This window comes from Ichthyophthirius multifiliis, assembly GCF_000220395.1.
Source record: "Ichthyophthirius multifiliis unplaced genomic scaffold scaff_1120509250145, whole genome shotgun sequence".
Taxonomy (NCBI): domain Eukaryota; phylum Ciliophora; class Oligohymenophorea; order Hymenostomatida; genus Ichthyophthirius; species Ichthyophthirius multifiliis.
In genome coordinates, this window is record NW_004087043.1 from 1,086 (window position 1) to 22,392 (window position 21,307).

The 21,307-nt window shown below is 14.3% G+C and overlaps 4 protein-coding genes across 4 annotated transcripts, besides 45 other annotated features; 1 reads left to right on the top strand and 3 right to left on the bottom strand. All coding sequences in view use genetic code 6, as the record gives it.

The window, feature by feature from the left end:
* Positions 1-815: 815 nt before the first annotated feature.
* IMG5_050800 (hypothetical protein) lies at positions 816-1,248 on the bottom strand (the record flags this gene model as incomplete). Its single annotated transcript, XM_004037451.1, has 3 exons — positions 816-876; positions 945-1,043; positions 1,147-1,248. Coding segments are annotated over 3 exons (262 nt in total), but the record flags the coding sequence as incomplete, so codon positions are not given.
* A 734-nt stretch (positions 1,249-1,982) lies between these two features.
* Positions 1,983-2,022: a microsatellite.
* Positions 2,023-2,165: 143 nt separating this feature from the next.
* Positions 2,166-2,203: a microsatellite.
* Positions 2,204-2,811: 608 nt separating this feature from the next.
* Positions 2,812-2,883: a microsatellite.
* Positions 2,881-2,931: a microsatellite.
* Positions 2,890-2,939: a microsatellite.
* Positions 2,940-3,756: 817 nt separating this feature from the next.
* IMG5_050810 (hypothetical protein) lies at positions 3,757-4,407 on the top strand (the record flags this gene model as incomplete). The annotated part of the gene is made up of 1 exon (XM_004037452.1): positions 3,757-4,407. One exon carries the CDS (start codon positions 3,757-3,759, stop codon positions 4,405-4,407), a length of 651 nt encoding a protein of 216 aa, XP_004037500.1.
* Positions 4,408-5,413: 1,006 nt separating this feature from the next.
* Positions 5,414-5,466: a microsatellite.
* Positions 5,467-5,585: 119 nt separating this feature from the next.
* Positions 5,586-5,646: a microsatellite.
* A 751-nt stretch (positions 5,647-6,397) lies between these two features.
* Positions 6,398-6,459: a microsatellite.
* A 534-nt stretch (positions 6,460-6,993) lies between these two features.
* Positions 6,994-7,039: a microsatellite.
* Positions 7,040-7,362: 323 nt separating this feature from the next.
* Positions 7,363-7,439: a microsatellite.
* Positions 7,402-7,449: a microsatellite.
* Positions 7,450-7,999: 550 nt separating this feature from the next.
* Positions 8,000-8,039: a microsatellite.
* Positions 8,040-9,290: 1,251 nt separating this feature from the next.
* Positions 9,291-9,599: a microsatellite.
* Positions 9,479-9,591: a microsatellite.
* Positions 9,597-9,637: a microsatellite.
* An 812-nt stretch (positions 9,638-10,449) lies between these two features.
* Positions 10,450-10,578: a microsatellite.
* Positions 10,579-11,657: 1,079 nt separating this feature from the next.
* Positions 11,658-11,683: a microsatellite.
* A 347-nt stretch (positions 11,684-12,030) lies between these two features.
* Positions 12,031-12,069: a microsatellite.
* Positions 12,070-12,806: 737 nt separating this feature from the next.
* Positions 12,807-12,911: a microsatellite.
* Positions 12,912-12,943: 32 nt separating this feature from the next.
* Positions 12,944-12,997: a microsatellite.
* Positions 12,998-13,932: 935 nt separating this feature from the next.
* Positions 13,933-13,996: a microsatellite.
* Positions 13,987-14,027: a microsatellite.
* A 176-nt stretch (positions 14,028-14,203) lies between these two features.
* IMG5_050820 (hypothetical protein) lies at positions 14,204-15,076 on the bottom strand (the record flags this gene model as incomplete). Its single annotated transcript, XM_004037453.1, has 1 exon — positions 14,204-15,076. A coding segment is annotated over one exon (873 nt), but the record flags the coding sequence as incomplete, so codon positions are not given.
* Positions 15,077-15,232: 156 nt separating this feature from the next.
* Positions 15,233-15,279: a microsatellite.
* Positions 15,278-15,316: a microsatellite.
* Positions 15,317-15,325: 9 nt separating this feature from the next.
* Positions 15,326-15,389: a microsatellite.
* Positions 15,390-15,502: 113 nt separating this feature from the next.
* Positions 15,503-15,577: a microsatellite.
* Positions 15,518-15,588: a microsatellite.
* A 31-nt stretch (positions 15,589-15,619) lies between these two features.
* Positions 15,620-15,661: a microsatellite.
* Positions 15,662-17,362: 1,701 nt separating this feature from the next.
* Positions 17,363-17,492: a microsatellite.
* Positions 17,363-17,495: a microsatellite.
* Positions 17,367-17,503: a microsatellite.
* Positions 17,372-17,477: a microsatellite.
* Positions 17,386-17,501: a microsatellite.
* Positions 17,399-17,493: a microsatellite.
* Positions 17,493-17,523: a microsatellite.
* A 184-nt stretch (positions 17,524-17,707) lies between these two features.
* Positions 17,708-17,788: a microsatellite.
* Positions 17,727-17,782: a microsatellite.
* Positions 17,761-17,837: a microsatellite.
* A 406-nt stretch (positions 17,838-18,243) lies between these two features.
* Positions 18,244-18,281: a microsatellite.
* A 71-nt stretch (positions 18,282-18,352) lies between these two features.
* On the bottom strand, positions 18,353-19,204 carry IMG5_050830 (protein kinase domain protein; the record flags this gene model as incomplete). Its single annotated transcript, XM_004037454.1, has 3 exons — positions 18,353-18,495; positions 18,547-18,813; positions 19,018-19,204. 3 exons carry the CDS (start codon positions 19,202-19,204, stop codon positions 18,353-18,355), a joined length of 597 nt encoding a protein of 198 aa, XP_004037502.1.
* Positions 19,204-19,268: a microsatellite.
* Positions 19,206-19,268: a microsatellite.
* Positions 19,207-19,283: a microsatellite.
* Positions 19,284-19,747: 464 nt separating this feature from the next.
* Positions 19,748-19,784: a microsatellite.
* Positions 19,785-19,852: 68 nt separating this feature from the next.
* Positions 19,853-19,895: a microsatellite.
* A 290-nt stretch (positions 19,896-20,185) lies between these two features.
* Positions 20,186-20,257: a microsatellite.
* The last annotated feature ends 1,050 nt before the right edge of the window (positions 20,258-21,307 follow it).

Consider the following 21,307-nt stretch of genomic DNA (forward strand, 5'->3'; position numbering starts at 1 on the left):
ATAACTATAATTTTATTATAATAAAATAATAATATTATTTATTAATATTTTTTTAGGTTCTCCTTTTTTATATTATTTAAATAATAATATTTTTAATAATTTATTTAATATAATATCTTTTTTAAGACTTAATATTTATATCATTTTTATTTAATTTTGTAAAAATAAAGAAATCGTATTTTTAGTGGAAAATAATTATAAAGAAGAAATATTATAACAATTAAAAGTGTTTTATAAAATAAATTTAAAAAATTATTTATATTAAGTTAATTAATTTATGATTAAAATTTATTTTTGTACTTATTTATATTATTAGAATAAAAGGGCTTTTTCAAAAAGTTAAAATTCTAGTTTTATTAAATAATTGAAGCAATAAGTTTAAGTAATTCCTTTATAGAATATTTCTATAAATTAGAAAGATATTATAATTTAAATAAATAAATAATGTATGAACATTTTTTTTTTATTAATATTAGGAATTTATATGGGTAAATTGATTGATTCAATATTATTAATGTAAATAAAATAACTAAAAAATATATTAAAAAAATTCTTTCTAAAATTATAAAAAAAATTACAAACATTTTAATTAAAAATTAAAAAAAAACTTATTATTCACATATATTAAATTATTTAATAAATATCATTTTAATTAAGATAATTTAAAATATTTTTTTATTTCATTTTTCCATTTTTTGTTAATTATTATCTTACAAAAAATAAATTTAATATGTTTTTTTTTCCTAATTAATTACGTTTTAATTAATAAATAATAAATCATTAATATAAATTACTTTTCATATATTTTTTATAATTTTCAATGAATTCAAGTTATTCTTCATTTAATTTTATATTACTTTCTTTAAAATGTAATTTCTAAAATATTAAATATATATTTATCAAATTAATGCATAAAATAGTTTTTTTTATATATAAAAAAATACCATTATATTATCTATATTTGCTCCTTTATCCAATAAATATTTTGCCATATTGTAGTTACTTTTGATTAAAACTGTAAAAGTAGGATTAATGTTAAAACCCTTAACAAATAATATTTATAATAATATATAAAATTAAAATAAATAAAACATTATTATTTGTAGTTGCTTCTAAATCAGGATTATATTAAAAAAATAAATCTACAAGTTCTTTAGTATTCCAATGACAACTCATAATAAATGAAGTTATTCCTTTGCAATCTTTTTTATTTATATCTGCTCCTTTTTCTAATAAAATTTTTGTCATTTCGATTCCTATTTATCTATTGTCAATCGAATATGCAACTGCATGCATTAATAACGTCACTCCTCTCTATTTATTTTTAGGGATTTTTTTTTTTAATTGAATATACTTTATCAGCTGAATTTGGATTTATTTATTTTTCTAAAAAAAGCTTTTTTAATTAATCTATTTGTCCTGATTATATCATTAATGTTGCTTTTTATTCATCTGCAGTTTACTACTATTTTTGTTTTATAGTGTATATATTTTAGTTTAGTTTTTGTTACATGTTCTTGAAATTTTTATAAAAAGTTTTATAATTTTTAAATCATTTTTTTTTTTTTTTATGTAAATTAAAAAAAATTCATTCATTTTCATTGTTTTTAATTAATATATTTTAAAAATATAAATATTCCTACAAGGATTTTATATGAAAATCTTTTTCTTATTAAATATTATTTTGATTATTTTATATAATAAAATATTATATTTGAAAAACATAATTTTTTATTATTATTATTATTTATTTCTTTTTTCAATATATAAATTAATTTTAGAAAATAATAAGTTTTTTTAATATTAAATTATTATTAAAATTTTATAATAAAATAAAATATATTTTAATATTTAAATTTATATTTATTCATTTAAAAAAAATGTTTGTATCTAAATTAAATAAATAATTTTATAGATTATTAAACATAAATATATTAGATTTTTAAAATTATATTTAAAAAAAAAAATATATATATATTTATATTTTTATATTAATCAAATTAATTTTATATAATAATAAATGTTTAAAATAAAAATTTAAAAAACAAAATTAATAAAAAAAAACATTTTACATTTTAATTTTATAGTTCATATATCAAAAAATATTATTTTAATATTAATAAATAATTAAAAATAGATAACTTTATCAGTAAATATAAATAAATAAATAAAAATTTAAAAATTATAATTTGAAAAATAAAAAAATTATTATGTATTACTACTTTTACAGAAATTAAATTAATTTTGGGTAAAATAAATGCTTTAAATAAAAATTATTAAAAAAATAATATTTTATAGTTTAATTTTATTGGACATATACATAAAATATTATTGAAAACATAAATAATTAATAATTAAGATATAAAATAATGCTTACACATAAATAATGTAAATGTATTAAAAATTATATTTTTAAAAGTTAAAAGATAATTTTTTTTAATAATATATTTCTCATTTATATGTTTAAATTAATCAAATTGATTTTAACAAAAATAATAAATATTTTAAATATAAATTATTATTAAAACACATAAAAAATAATAACTATAACTAATTATTATTATTTAATTTTTTTTTAAAGAAATATCATTATTAAAAATATATATAATAATATAAGGTTTTTAAATTATTTTTGAAAATAATATTTTTCTCTTTAAAAATATATTAGTCTTATATCTGATTAAATTAATCAAATTAATTTTAGAAATTATAAAAGCTTTAAATAAAAAATTAAATAATTATAAAAAAATTAATAAAAACATATATAATTTATTTAAATTTTTTAGATATAAGCGAAAAATATTATTTAAAAATTATATATATTTTTTTATATAATTATTATGATTTTCGGTTCATATTATTATGATTTTTTTTTTTAATTATATATAAATATTTATATATATTAAAATTAATTTATATTTATAATATTTAAAAATAATAATGCTACAAATATGAAAAAAATATAAAAATAAAATTAATATAATTATTATTATTAATATGATATAAATTTTATAAGATTACTTAAATAAATGAACAAATCCTGTTTATTTTAATAATAATTATAAATCTAAAAAAATTATTTAAAATATTATATTTATGTGTATATATAACACTTTAAGTCTAATCCATTGTAAATTGAATTTATTTTTTATTTATATTATCTGAATTATTAATACCATAAATTTAATATAATTTAATTTAAATCCTCTATAAATGCATTTATCAAATAAAAACAAAATTTAAATATTTTTTAATTAATATAAAGGCAAAAAATGTAAAAAAAAATAGTATTAATATTTTGTATATTTACTATAATCTTCTCTTAAATTTTTGATATTCACATCGTTGGAACTAACGATATTCATGGAGCAGGATTAGGAACATAAAAAGAAATTACAGTTAATAACTAAAGAGTCACTTATTAAATAGGAGGATATAAATTATTATCAGGATTAATATCCATTGTAAAATCAATTAATCCAAAAGGCTTTCTTTGGTTAGATGCTGGCGATTAATATTAAGGAGCTAGAGAAGGAAGACTTACATAAGGTATGTTAATGACAACATTTTATAATACCATGTAGGTAAATGCATCTGCATTAGGAAATCATGAATGGGATGATGGAAAAGTATTTTTAGGTAATTATATAAATTCTGCTACATAATATGATTACTTGATAGCAAACATTAGTAGGAAAACTAATCAATAAATTGCATAAGAATAAGTTAAATTAGGGACTGATCAAGCTAAAATTAATGAATTAAATATTAATATATATTAACAATTGGATGCAAAATATAGAGGAACTTTCCCTACACATAAAATAGTTTATCTTTAGGATCGTTAGATTAAAGTAGGTATTATTGGTCTTACAACTAATGAAACTTATAGTTCTTCATCTAAGCCACCATTAGATATGGATATATCTGCCGATTATGCTAATATTATAAATAATTTAAGTCAAAGATTAAGAAATACAGATTAAGTTCATGTAGTAATAGTAGTATCTCATGTAGGAATTATGTGTTTCCCAGATGACTTTAAAGAATTCAAAACCTATAAAGTAAGAACTGAAGATGACCCTATTAATTCATAAATAAAGTGTAATCAAAAAGAAATTGCGTAAATAATTTAATTAATTCCTAAAGGAACTGTTGATGCTTGGGTAGCAGGACATGTCCATGATACAGTACATAATTTTATAAATGGAATTCCTATTATACAGAATCCAAATGGGGGAAAATTCACTAATGTAATAAAATTATAAATATAAAAAGATGCTGATGGAAGTGTAAAAGTATTAAGAAACAAAACTGAGATTTGGGGTCCTATTCCTTTATGTGATAAAGTATTTGAATAAACTAATTAATGCGAATTTTTACCTAAAGATGACAATTTATAAATGAAAGATTTTTTGTTTTAAGGATAAAAATTATTAGACAGAACTCCTGAAAATGTCAAACAAATATTCTAAACTGCTGCTTTTTAATAACATATTAATTAAATCTAAATATGGTAAAGTAATATTCTTTTTACTATAGATTAAGATTTTACCAATGAAAAGCTTGACTTTAATCCTTTAGGTGCATTATTTACATAGGCTTTTAAAAAAGCTTATTTGAGACAGTATCCATAAGATGATATTAGTAAAGTTATTGTAATTTGTGGATGGGGAGGTTTTAGAGTTGATTTACAAAAAGGGCCTATATCATAACTTGATATTATGAATATGTTTCCTTTTGAAGGAACTTTGGTTAAAGTAGAAGTAAGTGGAAGTTAAATGATTGAAATAATAAAAATATTATAATCTGGAAGAAAACCTTTTTATACTTTTTACGGCGTTAAAATGAAAGTTAAAATAGACCCCTATAGAGTGGTTAAAGATAGCATAACTTTAACTGACGGATCTTAAATAAATGAAAGTGATGTGTTTTAAATAATTACTTATGAATTTAATATTAGGAATGGAGGAGATGATTTCTCTAAAGTATAAAGATTAGGACTTTTGACAAATAATTATTAAAGACTTACTTTATTAAATAGAGAATTTGAAGCTGCTATGATGGGTTTGGAAAATAGATTATATACTTTAGATGAATTAAAAAAATAAAATTTATATTTAGAAGTCGAAATAGATTGCCCTGATAATTGCAAATAATGCTCTGACACAAGTAAATGTACACTTTGTAACGATGGATTTAAGATTTAATCAGATGGATAATGTGTTAAAATTAATCTAACTAAATAAGATGATCAAAAAAACACAGGATTAGCTATTGGAATAACATTTTTCATTACTTTTATTTTTGTATTATTGTAGGTTGTATATTAATCTATTTTTATAAAAAGCATCTTATTTCCGAATTAAAATAAGTTTAAACAATTTAAAATGTTAAAGTTTGTGCAGACAATTAATCTGAAAAAATATTAGGATAATCTGAAAAGCATTTAGGATAATCTTGAAATTGAATATAAAGGAAGATTTTTTTTATTTAAAGAAATAAAATAATAAAAAATGACTATTGTTTTTTATCTTTTTATTTAATATTATTTTATAAACATTAAAATTTCTAATTTTTTTTTAAAAAAATATTTAATAATGAGAAAAATAAATTAAAAAATATTTTATAAAAAAAAAAAAAAATATAATAATTTTTTTAAAAATATTTTTATTTTTTAATATATAATTGTAAATTTAGTAAATGAATTAATAAATGAGTTTTGTATAACTAATCATTTATACTCCTAATTAAAATAAAAAATAAAATAAAAGGCAAGTATGAATAATTTTTATTAAAATAATTAAAAAATTTATAAAAATATTTTTTTTTTTTAAATAAATTAAGTATTAATATTTATATATAATATAAAATAAATACATAATATATAAATAAAATAAAAATGGATTTAAACAAAAAGGACTATAATCAAATATAAAGTAAAAAGCAATAGTATTGATTTTATTTTATTAAAATTAAATAAAAAAGAAATATTAAATTAAGATGACAAATAAATAAATGCATAAAATATAACCAAAAAAAAGTAAAAAAAAAATTAATTTAATTATAATATAAAATAAAAAAAGAAATCCCATCTAAATAAATTAGGATTAAACAAAAAACTAAAACAATTTATAATTATAAAAAATTAATATAAACAATCATTTACTACATAATTAAAATCTTTAGTCATTTTCATATCATATTTAAACAAAATAATAAAACTAAGAAGAAAAAGAGACAGAAAGCATAAAAAAATCGATTTATTGTTAATTAAATAAAAAAATAGTTCCCAATAATATATAAATAGAAAATATTCATAAATAGTAAATAAATTATTTCAAACAATAAATTTAAAATTATGAATAAAGTAGTTTTTATTTTTTATAAAAAAAATAAAATATAAATACATTTTATTTTTTTTGAAAAATATAAATACATTATATTTTTTTTAAAAAAAAATAGAAATTAAATAATTAAATGAAATTTAATAAAAATATAGTAAATTTAATACTTAAAAAAATAATAATTATTACTATTAAGATACGATTTTAAAGAAGCAAGACAATTAATTAAATTAATAACAAGAACTATCTTAAATAGTTAGTACAAATATATAAAATACTTAAGATGAATTGAAAGAAGAGAAAAATAATTAAAAGGCTTTATCGGAAAGTAAATATAAAGTATAATAAAAGTAATATAATATATAGAAATAAGAACATTGGAATAATTTTAAACTAAATGAATTAAATAATATAGATAATTAAATTCAGAGTAATATTTAGTTAAATAAAATAATTTCTTAATACGAAAAACAAATAAAAAATTAAAATGATTAAATATAAAATGTAAAAAAAAATGAAATTTTAATAGACGAATGTGAAATCAATCAATAAAAAAATTAAAATTAAATTCTAAAAAGTTAAATAAAGGAACTTTTAGAAAACTAAAAAAAAAAAGAGAAAATTATTTTAGAAAAACAATAAAATATTGATTAGTTAAAAAATTAATTTGATTAGTTAAAAAATTAATTTGAACTTTTAGTTTAATAAAATTAAATCGATATTAATTAATTAGAAAACGAAAAATAAATTTTAGCTTTAGAAAATGAAAATATTATCCAAAAACTAACTAATATGTAATTTTTATAGACTAAAAATTAGAAATTTGATGGATAAATTTAAGAAAAGAATACTTTTATTTAATAATTATAAGACAAGATTAAAACTTTAAATTAGAAATTATTAATTTAAGAATAAAAAAATTAAAATAATGAAGAAATTTTAACTTTAAAAGAATAAATTTGTTAATAGAATTAATAAAATGAAAAACAAAATTAAATTTTAATTTAAGAAAAATAAAAATAAATGAAAGATTTTGAAATAAAATATAATAACTTATAAAAAATAAATGAAAATTTATAAAAAAAAAATGAATAAATATAAATGTAATCCCAAAAAATTGAAGAAAGCTTAAATTTGAAAAATAAAAAAATCGAAAAATAATATTAGAATATATAAAAATTAAATGAAGAAATATAATAAAAAACAATTGAAATTAAAGAAAAAAATACTTAAATAGCTTAATATTAATAATAATTAATTAAAATTTAAAATAAAAATAATAAAATATAAGAATAATATGAATCAGAAATTGATTAAAGAAAAAATTAAATTTCTTAATAATAATTATAAAATGAATAATATATGAAAATTTAAATATAATAATATGAATTAGAAATCAAAAAAAAAAAAAAATAAATAGCTAATTATTAATAATAATTATAAAATATTTAAGAAAAAGTAAATTTAATATAGAATTAATTATTATAGAAAGAATAAGAAAATTAAAGATTATTATAGATATTATAAGATAGTGAATATAAAATAAATAAATAAGAAGAAGAAATTAAATAAAAAACAATAGATATAGAAACCATAAAGAGTGATTTATAATTTTTAAATGATAAATAAAAAATTTAAAAAGAAAGTCCGGAAAAATTAAAATAATAAGAAAATTAAATATAAGAATAATTATTTTAAATAAATAAATTACAAGAACAATTATAAAAAAATCAAGAAAAACAGACTTTATAATTATAAAATTTTGTAAATGAAAAAAATGAGATTATTAATTTAAATTAAATACAAATATAAAAAATTAAATATTAAAAAATACAAAAAGAAAACGAAATTAAATAACTTAAAGAATAATTAGAAAAATAAAAGATTATTATTTAATAGAAATTCGAAGAAGAAAAAGAAGTTATCTTAAAAGATTAGAAACAAGTATTAAATGAAAATATATAAAAAGAAAAAGAAATTTAATCCTTTAAATAATTATTGGAAAATAAAAAAGAAATTATTTAATAAAAAATTGATTTAATTTTAGAAAAAGATGCGGCTTTGGAATAAATTAAAGGTTAAAATGATTAAAAAATTAAAGATTTTGAAAATTTAATTTAAAATTTATAAAGTTAAATTCATGATATTCAATTATAAAATGATCTAGTTTAGAAATAATAATAAGAAAAACTTTTTTAAGAAATTTAGTTTTTGAATAATGTAAGTTTGTAAAAAAATGATGAAATAGATAAACTTAAATTCGAAATTACTTTAGTAAAATAAAGATTTTAAAATGCTTAAAGTTAACTTGAATTATCAAATAAGGAAATTAAAGATATTAATTAGGTTTATATTTAAAAAGATTAAACTATATAACTACTTTAAGAATAGATTTAGAAAATTTAATGTTAATTAGGTAAAGAAAATGAGGATTTAAAAAATAATATTGATTAAAAGTATGAATAAATATTAGATTTATAAAAATCTTTAAATGAATCTACAAAATAAAATAAATTATTTGAAGAAAAAGGTTAATAAGTAGATGATTAGGTTTAAAATTTCTAAATAAAAAATAAAGATTAAGAAATTTAATAATTAAAATAAGATTTATATTTATAAGGAGAAAATATAAATCAATTATAACAAAAAATAATTTATTATAAAATGATATATAAAAAAAGGAATAAATAATGCATAAAAATGAAGAAAATTTAATAGAAAAAATATAAGAAAATGAAAAAATAATAAAGTAACTATAATTAAAAATTTAAGAAATATTAAAATAAAATGAGGAAACATTTAAATAAAATGAAGAATTTACAAAAGTAAATTAATAAAAAATAAATCTTTTATAAATTAGTATATAAGAAAATGAAGATAAAACACTATAATATAAATATATAATTAAAGAAAATGAATAAAAGATAATTTTATTATAATAAAAAGAATAGTAAATAAAAGAATAAGAATAATAAATAAAAGATTAAGAATAATAAATAAAAGAATAAGAATAATAAATAAAAAATTAAGAATAATAAATAAAAAATTAAGAATCATAAATAAAAGATTAAGAATAATAAACAAAAGAATAGGAATAATAAAAAAAGAATAGGAATAATAAATAAAAAATTAAGAATAATAAATAAAAGAATAAAAATAATAAATAAAAGATCGAGAATAATAAATAAAAGTATAGGAATAATAAATAAAAGAATAAGAATAATAAATTAAAGAATAAGAATAATAAATAAATAATTTATAAGAGAAAACAAATGAATTTTAAGAAAAAATGATATAATTGTTAAAATTAAATGATAAGTATAAAATAAAAAGAAAATTAAAAAATATATATATAAAATTATGAGAAATAATTCGAAAATATAAATAATTTAGTTAATGAGGAAGTTTAAAATTTACATGAAAAATTAAAATTTTTAAAAGAATAATTAATTATCGAATAAAATTCAAATTTAGATTTAGTTTAAACAAAAGAAGTTTTTCTAAAATAAATTTCTTCTCTTTAAATTAATTTAGAAAATGAAAAATTAAATATTTATATTCTTTAGGATGAAAACATGAATTTAAAAGAATAAAAAAATAACTAAAGCGATGAAACTATATAAAAAGATTCTCTTATTTGTAATTATATTGATACTATAGAAGAAAATAAAAAATAAATTCAATAAATTTCAAGTTCTTATGAATTAAGTTAAATAGAAAATCTAGAATTGAAATAAAAAACTTAAAATTTAATAAATGAGAACGAGAATTTAAAAAAAGAAGTTAAATAAATTTAAAATAATTTAGAAAACGACAGTATAAAATAAATTGAAATATATTAAAATGAATATTTAAATAAAAATATATAATATGAATAATTATAAAAGTTAAATAATGATATTTAAACTGAAAATTTAGAATTAAATATTAAATTAGAAAATGAATTAAAATAAAATTCCAAATTATTAAATTAAATTGAAAATTTAAAAGATTAAAAAAATGATTTAGAATAATAACAAGAAAAATTCTAATAATAAATTAATATTTTTTTATAAGAAAAAGTTGATTTTAAATAATCAATTGATATATTTTAAAAGTAAGTTAATGATTTTTAATAACAGAATAACAATTTATAATAATAAAATAATAATATTTAATAGGAAAAAAATAGTTTATCATAAGAAAAAGATAGTTTAATTCAATAAAATAATAATTTATAATAATAAATAATTTTTTTTTAAGAATAAAATGAAAGTCTATAAAAGAAATTTAATATAATTTAATAGTATAATGATGATTTAAAATAACAAAATGATAATTTATAAAAATAAAGCAATAATTTATTATAAGAAACGTAAAATTTAAAAGCGAATAATGACATTTTTAAATAAGAAAATGAGAATTTATAAATTCCAAATAAAAATATAGATCAGAAAAATATTAATTCAAATATTTAAATTGAATCTTTAGAAAATACTATTAAATAATTATAAAAAAAAATTGAAAATTCAGAAATAGAAAATAATAATTTAATAGAAAAAATAGAATATATAAAAAAACAAAATATTAATATTAATCAAGAAGAATAAAAAGAATAATTAAAAAAGGAAGTTAATATATAATTAAAAAAATACTAAATATATATAAATAGGAAAAAAGATGAAGAAATATAAACAATTTAATATAAACTAGCTTTAAAACTTTAAGAAGAAAAATAAAATTTAAAATAATAAATTTAATAAGAAATGAATGAAAAAAATAAAGAAAATTAAAAACTTTGTAAATAAAAAATCAAAGAAATAACAAAAAAAATATACGAAAAGTAAATTTAAATTGAAAAATAAATAATTTTGGAATAACTTTAAATATAAATGACTTCTTTATAAAAAAATTATTAATAAAAAATTTTAGAGTTTAAAAATAAATTCAAAAATTAGTTTAAAATTAAGTATTAAAGAATACAAAATTCTGTTGTTTCTTAATTAAAATTCTAGTTTTAATCATAGATTAATTAAATTAATTTTCCTATAATCGAAAATAAATAAGGATAAGATAATTAATAAGTAGATGAATGGAAAAATAGTTACAAATTAAAAATCAAAAGAAAAATTTGTAAATTAAAAAAAGAAGAAATTAATTAAATAACTCTTCTATTTGCCGAAAAAATTAAATTTTTTTCTGAAAATGAATTTCTAGGGGATTAAAAAAAAGACTTTTATGAAGAACATATAAAAAAATTAATCGAGAAACAAAAAAATAAATATAATTCGATAAAAATTTAATATTAAAGGCAAATAAAAAGTATTTATGAATCTTTACAATAATCTTTACAATAAAAAATAAATGAAATCTAAACGAAAAACTTAAAAAAAGAAAAAATAAAAGCTAAACTTACAATTGAAAAAAACTAAGAAATAGATTATATTAAAGAAAAATTAGTATTTTAACTGTAAGAAATGGAATAAAATTATTTAAAAAATTTAATTAAAATTAAAAATGAAAATGAATAATTATAAATTTCAATAAATAAATAAGAAAATTAATAATAAGGATAATAAAATCTAGATAAAGAAAAAATTTAAGAATAACGAAAAAAACAATAATACGAAGAATAATAATTATTAGAAAACTAACAAGGATACTAAAAAAAATAAGAATATGAAAAAAAACAAGATCAGGAAATAAATAAACAAGAAATTGAAAATAAATAAGAAATTTAAAAACTAGAATATTTATTTTAAAAAATGAAAGAACAAAATAAAGAATTAGAAAAATAATTAAATGAGGAAAAAGAAAGAAATATTAAAAAATTTTTATAATTAGAAGAACATTATAAATCTAATATTTTTAGTTTATAAAAACATTAATAATCTTAAGTTATAAATGATTAATATATTAAAAAAATAGAAAACTATGAACATGAAATTTAATAAAAAAATAAAGAAAATAGTTAATTAAAAGATTTATAATCAGAATTATTAAATATAAATGAATAATTATTATCACAATTAACTAATTATGAATAAAAAACTAATTTCTTACAAGAGGAGAAAAATACATTATTAGAAGAAATTGAAAAACATAAGCTAATAAATGAAGAACTAACATATTAAATAGAAGATAAAGAAAAAAAAAAATTAAATTAAATCTATTAATCGATGACAATATATTAGAAAATAATTCTGAAAAAAATGTTTCAAAAAACTCAATTGAAAATAGCGCAAAAGCAAGCAGTGCAAAATCTAAAGAAGAAAAAAAGTTCTTAATATAAGAATTATAAAGAAAAAGTGCATATGCGGCAAGTATGTTAGCTTTTAAAAAAGATTATTCAACAATTATAGATAATAAAATGCATTAAAATATCTTTTAATAAAATAATTAATAAGATTAATCGAATATTCAAGATAAAGACGATAATAATAAAAAATGAATAAACAAAGATAAAAAAAATAAAATATTTATATTAAAATTAAGTATATTAATAATATATAATAAAAAAGAATTTAATAATAAAAGTAAAATTAGATTTATATATAAATATAAATAAAAATATAATTATATATATTTTATATAAAATAATTTAAATGTTAAAATTATATATATATATTTATATATATTTTTATTTATATATCTATATTTTATTTATATTTTTTTAAAAAATTTTATTTAATTTTTTATCTTTTAATAAAAATATCTTTTACTTCTTTAATAAAATTAATAACTTCTTTTTTATTTTATATCACAAAAATTTAAATATGATTATTATTATAATTTACAACAACAAAAATATACAACTAATATTTTTATTTACAAAAATATTTTTATTTTTATTTATATTAATTTTAATATATCTATCTATATTTGATTCTATGTTATTTTTTTAAAGTTTTTTTTTTATATTTTGAGAAAATATTTTTCTTTATAGTACAAGGCTTATTCACTAATAAATACTAAGAATTGTATATAAAATAATTCAGATTTATTTTTATACAATAAAAGCCTTTTTTTATATTTCTTATATATAAAAAAAAAAATCTATATATATTTTTGATATATATTATTTTTTTCGATATTACAGAAAAATTATATTTCATTTAATATTAATAAACATTTTTTAGATTTATTTTAATAAATATAATTTATGGTAATAAATTCATTTATAATTTATCTTATATAGTATTTTTTTCTAGTTTATATAAATTTATGTTAAATTTGAATGTTTTCTTTTTAAAAATAATATTTTTAATTATTATTTATTTATAGATATAAAATTACCTAATAATTGTAAAAACATTAATTGTGTTTTCAAAAAAAGAATATTTGTTTTTTTAAATTAAATTAATTTTTTTAATTATTATTTATTAATTTATTTATGTATTAAAATTCAAATCGTTTTTTTTGGGTTTAGAAACTTATTATTATTTATACGTTACGTTTTTGATTATATTTAATGATTATTATTATTTTTAGAATATTATTTTTAATATATATATCTTTATTAATTACGAAAAATATATAAATTTATAAAATTTATAAAAAATACTTCATTTAGAAAAAAATAAAAAAAAATCATCCTTTATTTTTTATTAAAAAAAAAAAAAAAACATTAAATATAAAAAGAAAAAGAATAAAAATTAAAATTAAAAAAATAATTATATATATTAAAAATCTAATTAATATGCTTATATATTTATATATTAATTTTTTTTCTATAATTTATTTATAAGAACACAATTGACAAAAAAAAAGGGAAAAAAAAAAAAAAAACTTAAGAAAAAATGCTTTTCTGAACTGTGTTTTTTTAAAAAATCACTAAAAAAATAAAAAAAAATAGTGCTAAAAATTAATATATATAATCATAAAAATTTCTCCCCTTCAGAATTTTTAAACAACTAAATAACTATTTTGAAAGCGATTTCATCCATAAACGCTGCAATAGTGAAAATACCACCTACAATAGCCGAAACTTAAACCAAGAAATGTAAGAATGGCATTCTATCTTTTTTAAACATAACTGTAACTGGCGACAAATCATATCTAAAATAAATTGCTGGAATATAATCGGTTTATATTTAATTTTCTGTAAAAACAAACTAGTTTACATAATAAGTATACCCCCATTCATCTATATATGTAGTTGGGACAACATTAAGATAATAATTATAAGAAATTCCATAATTTTCAAAATGTTTTTATTTTGTTTTTACTAATTTATCCATAGGATTTAAAACGCCTAAAGTGAATTATTTTTTAACAATTTTAATCTCATCTTCATCCCCAAAAGATAAATGATTAATTTTATGTGACAGATCAATCGTATTTATACCCGTTATACGGAAAACATAGCCCAATATTTGGCCAAAAGCATGACAAGAAATATGAAAATTGCCTGGAACTCTATTCACGTACATAAATCCTGATAATTTACAACCTTCTTTATTCTATATGGCTTATTAAATTCTTTATAAATCTACTTAATTGGATTAATCATGGGCATGACCAGAATGTTATTTGTTTTATTATTATTCATGTCTATCAAAATATTCACCAGTTTTTGTAATACGAGTCTTATGTAAATCACCTTCCACATTAACAGAATGAGAGCCCATTATATCTTAAAAATCTAAAGATAATATATCGCAGGGAAATTTAGGAAAATCAATATCAAGGTTTACTCGAATTTTTTATCCACCGCGAAGCGAATCAACAAACATTTCACTAGTTTCTTCGGTATGTAAATATTAATTAAATTCGGAAATTAATAACAATATAATTGAAATTATAGAAATTATAGATAATATGGCACCACAATATGTTTTTTGTTATAAATCAGAAGGTAATTTTCGAAAAATGTCAAATTATTTTATCATTTTATTAATTATAACTTAAAATTTTTTTATATATTTTTAATTTTCTTAATATTTTAATAATTAATATTTTTTTTTTTTATTTTTTTTTTTAAATTTTTTAAAGTTTTCTTTTTATTGTATTTTTTATATATATTTTAACTTTGATTTTTTTATTTAATATTTTTATTTTATTATATATATATAATTTAGACAATTATAATATAAAAAAACGAATAAATTAAAGATAAAAATAATATTAATAATTATTAATTACTTATAAAAAAAATATATATAAAAAAAGAAAAAATAAATACATAAATGATATAAATATATTTATTTATTTATATATATATATATATATATATATATATATATATATATTTATATTTATAATAATTTTTTATATAAAATAAACATATATTTTATTATTTTTTAATATAAATATTATCATTTTTAATATAAATAATTTAAATAGTAATATCTATTTTCCAATATAATTAATTTTTTTATATTTTAATTATATTAAAATTCTAAATATTTTTAGCATTGTTCATCAATTATATTTTTTTAGCCATTTAATAGAATTTTTAATATATATTTTTATTATGAATTTCTCTAATATGCAAAAATAAGTTAAATAATTATTTTTTACTACATATTTTAAATTTCTTTAATAATTGAAATTTTTATATCTAAATTAAATAATTAATATTTCATTTTTATTTTTATTATCTTAATGATCTTTATATATTTTATTAATTCTTTTTTTTTATACATAATATCTTAATAAATATTTTATATATATATTTTTTTTATTTTAAACAATAAAAAAACTAATTAAAATTTTAATAGAATAAAAAACAGTACTTTATGCGTTTAAAGTTATCTTTTGTAAAGAAAATCGAATGTTTAATATTGAAAAGATAAACAAAATTATAAAAAATGTTATTTAAAATATTAAGAAAAATATATCTAAAATAAAAGAAAATTTTTTTTTTTTTAATTATTTTCATAAAAGAGGTCGTTTTACAGATACATTGAAAGCTTATAAAAAAATAATTGTCAAATATATGAAAAAAATAAAAATCAATAACACTCTGTTAAATGAATAGAATAATTATTAATAAACCATTTTTTTAGTTAACTATTATATATTATTTTTATTTTTTTAATAATAATAAAAAGGTTTAAAGTGTATTGTATTTAGTCAAATATTAAGTTATTACCAAAAATTAAAATGCATTTGTGATTTTAAATATTTAATGTCATAATAGTTAGTAAATAAACCTAAAATATTTCAATAAAAAATACTTATACTTACTTAAGATTGAATATTTTTATTTTCACATGAAAATTTCACAAAAATTCCCTTATAAACAAACTTATAAAACAATTATAAAAAATTCTTATTTTATTTTTATTTTCTTTCTACAATTAGCAAATATAACTCATTAATACCAAATAAATAAATTCTAAACATAAAAAACAAAAAATAATAGTCCAACATTAAAAATAAATCAATTAAAATACTTCTATTACTATTATAATGGAAAAAAACTATTCATAATAAAATCAAAATATGGAAAAATGCATGGGGCATATAGAGGAATAAACAAAAGACTAAAATAGTTTCATATACCATAAAATATATATGTAAATACTAAATTAGAAACTAGATAATAAATAAATAAAAATAATCATGATAATAAAATGCATAATATAGCTAACAATAAGTCTCATAATAAACTTTTGCATAATAAAAATACTATAAAATACAATTAATATAATATATAAAATAATATATTAACTTATTAAAAATTGATTATATTTACAGAATATATATTAGTTTAAAAAAATAATATTTAAATTAAATATAATATAATAAATAATCAGAAAAAAACTTCGATTTTTAAATGCAAAAATTTTATAATTTCAATTATAATAAACATAATTTTTACTTAAGTTCTATTTATTACATGGTACATTAGTTGCCACTTATTTCATATCAATTATTATTATTTTAATTTAATTGTATATATTAATGTGATTTTACATAAATTAATATTCAAAAATAAAAAAAAATATTATAAATAATAAATAATTTTAGCGATTTAAAATGCCAAAGTTTATAAACAAATATTTTAAAAGTTATAAATGTTGAAAGATAAATAAAATATAAATAACAAACAAATAAAATAAATTATAATAAAATAAAATAAAATAAAAAAAATAAAAATAAAATGAAAAAATAAAAAAAAAAAAAAAATATAATAATATAAAATAATATAATAAAAAAATATATATATATATATATATAGATATATATAAAAATCTATTTTAATTAATACTTAAATTTAATAAAAATAAAACAAATAGTATTTTATTATAATATTAAAAATTATTTTTAGTTATTTTAGAAAATAGATAATAGAAGAAGTATTAAATATATATAAAACATAAAAATATTATATTTTATAAATTATAAACAAATGAAAAAAAAGTTAAACAAAGTATTAAAAAAGTAAAATATAAAAAAAAATTAAAAAAAATAATATTTAACAATAAATATTAATAAAAAAATATTAATAATAATAATAATAATAATAATAATAATATTAATAATAATTATAATAATAATAATGATTTTAATTATTTTTTTATATTAACAATTTCAATTATTTTATAAAATTATTAATCGCCAAATTTTTTCTTCTTTTCATATGCATTAATTTTTATATTATTTTTCTTATACAATTGATTTATCTAATATTTTATTTTCATAAATAAGTAAACTATTTTAATTTAACATATATAAGAATATTATTTTTATTAAATTATAAATTATATTTAAACATAATTTTTGAAATTAATAAAAATTTTTATAATTCTATTCTTAATTATTCTTTCCATATTTTATTTTAAATATATAAATTATATATTTTTTTTTAAATATATTACAAATTAATTGAATAACAAATAAATATTCCTTTAACAATTTTTTTTATCTAATTTACATAATGTATAAATATATTTATAAAAAACGCAATAAAAATTTAAAATTAATAAATATAAAATTAAAAAATATGGCACATTAAAAAACAAAATTAATTAATATTATTTTTTTTTCGTTATTTCTAAAAAAAAAAACTTAAAATATCAAATATTCTATTATTTTTTGATAAAAATTTCTCTTCTTAAACTCATTTATTAAATTATTTCTTCCTAAGAACATATTTCTCCTTATGTCCATTCATGAGTTTTAATATTATCAAGAGTAATTCTTTTCTCAGGATCATGTTCTAAAAGTTAATTTATTAAATTTTTAAATGAACTACAACTATTAATTTTACTTTTCCTTCCCAAAATATCCCAATATTTTCCATAATTTCTACTACTCAATAATCCATAAAGTGGATCTTTTCCACTAGCCTACTAAATCCAAGGTTAAAACCTATATACGAAACAAAAAAGAATAACTCCGACACAAAAAATGTCTACTTCAGCTCCTTTGTATTCTTTATTATTAATCATTTCGGGTGGCATATAATTTTAAGTTCCTACTATTTCATTTAATAAAATATCATCACTATTTAACTAACATGAAAGTCCAAAATCCCCTATTTTTAATTAAAAGTTTTTATCTAAAAAAAGGTTATCTAGTTTTAAATCTCTATGATATATATTCTATTAATGTATATAATCTAAAACATTTATTAATTAAATAAAATAATATCTCGCTAGTTTTTCTTCAAACGGATCGGTTAAAACATAATTTAAAATATCTCCGTTTTATTCATAATTTAAAATTAGGAAATTATCACCAAAATCAACCAATGTGACTATATTTGGGTGGTCTAAAATACCCAAAATTTTCTTTTCTTTTTGATTATAGCAAGTATCTTCTTTGTAAAGTTTAACAGCGTATTTTTTATCACATTTAGAACATAAATGGACATCTGAAAATTTACCAAAACCTAATTTTTCATGAATTTTATAATTTTGAATCATTTTTTTTTTGTATTTTTTTGTTTTGTTTTTTTTTATTTGTTTTTATTTTATTTTTTTGTATTTTAAATTTTTATATTTTTTAATTTATTTATTAATGTTATATTACTTTTTTAAAAATAAAATAATTGCGTAAATATCGTGTAATTTTATATATTTATTATTTACATTAAATATAAAAATATATAAAATATTATTTATTAATTTTTTTAAAAAAAAATAATTTAAAAAAAAAAATAACAATTATTTAAATATGAATATATTTTAATATTTTTTATTTTAAAAAAAATATTAAGTCCGTAAATAATTTATATTTTAAATAAAAAATGTTATTAATATAATAAGGTAAATAAAATATAATTAAAAAAAATCATAAATAAATATTTTCTATTTTAAAAGTCTAAAATAATAATTTAAAATAAAAATTAATTTAAGTATTTTTTATATTTAACCAATTTAAAGTTAAAGAATTAAGGAAAAAAAATTTAAAAATTATATAAAAAAAAATATAATGATCGAAAAATAAATATTATATTTTATTATATGTATAGTAAAAAAAAAAAATATATAAATAAAAATAAAAAAAATTGGTTATTTCTGATTTATTTTTGATAATTTAAATTTCGTTAATAAAAAAAAAATATATATCATTTTATTAAATATAAAAATCATATTAAATATTAAAAAATTTATTTCCATAAAAAAAATCAGATATTCTTAAAATAATTTTTTTTTAAATATTATAGCTACATTAAAACACAAAAAAAATTATTTTATAAATTAAAAAATTAAAAAATTTAAATTAATAAAAAAAAAAATCTAATTAATTATATAAATATGAAATTATATCTATAAAAATATATAAATCATATTTATGATTTCTCATAAATTATTGTAAAATAACTAAATGAAAAATATTAAAAAATATATAAAAGAAAAATAAATTAAAATATTTTATAAATAAATAGAAATAAAAAAAGAAAAATATTATATTATATATAAATATATATATATATATATATATATATATATTTAAATATATATATATTATTATATTTTTACGTGAATTATTTTAATTCTTGGTTACAACAAAAAATAATACAAATAAATTAATATACTATCTATATATTTAATAAATTAATTTTTTTATTTATTTGAATATATATATATATGTATATAATATAAATATAAATACATTTATTTAGAAATAAAATATATCATTTATAACTATATATTTTATATTAAAAATTTATATAATTTTCAATATCATCAATTTAATCTTCCATAGTTTATTTTTGTTTATACCTACCTTCATGTAAAGAATGCTATGCTAAATCTAATAGTCCTAAATCTATTTAATTATTATATTTTTATTACAAATTAACTTCTCTTAATTATCCCAACCTTTTTTCATTCTTAAGATATACTTCTTTAAAATCTTCCTCATTTCCTTAAATTTTTTAATAATAAAGTCCTTATCTATTTAAAAAATCATCTGGTAATTCTACCAAATCCTCAATTTAAATTGCTTATTTTTAAAAATCTTTAAATTCTTAAGAATTATTAAGAACAAATTCATCTTTTTATTTTTCAAAAATATTTATATGTCTTGAGCTTTCTTCCAAAGGACCATGGTAATCTTTTTCTGGATCAAAATTAAAAGCATCAAAATACGGATCCTAATTATTATAATACGGCCTCGGTTTTTTGGGCAAATCAATCTAAATATTTTATTCTAAATCATATAATTTTTATGTATTATCATTATTATAAAATTTATTTTTCTAATCTTATTTATTTGTTGTTTAAAGAAAGGCATTATAAAGTTCCCTTTATCTAATTTCATCAATAGCCTATGTTTTTTTTAATTCAACTTTCAATCTTTTAAGATCTTCTTCTGCATTATATCTTCTTTCATTTACTTTCATTAATTAACCTTTCATTTGTAAAATTTACTCTCCTAAACTGTTTTATTAATAATTCATTTCATTACGGATTCTTGCCAATTCATTATTGACAGTTTCTTTTACTGTAGATGCTATTTCTAAAGGGAGTTCTCGAATAATTCTCTATTCAATAATTTCTGTATTTTAAATTTATGGAATC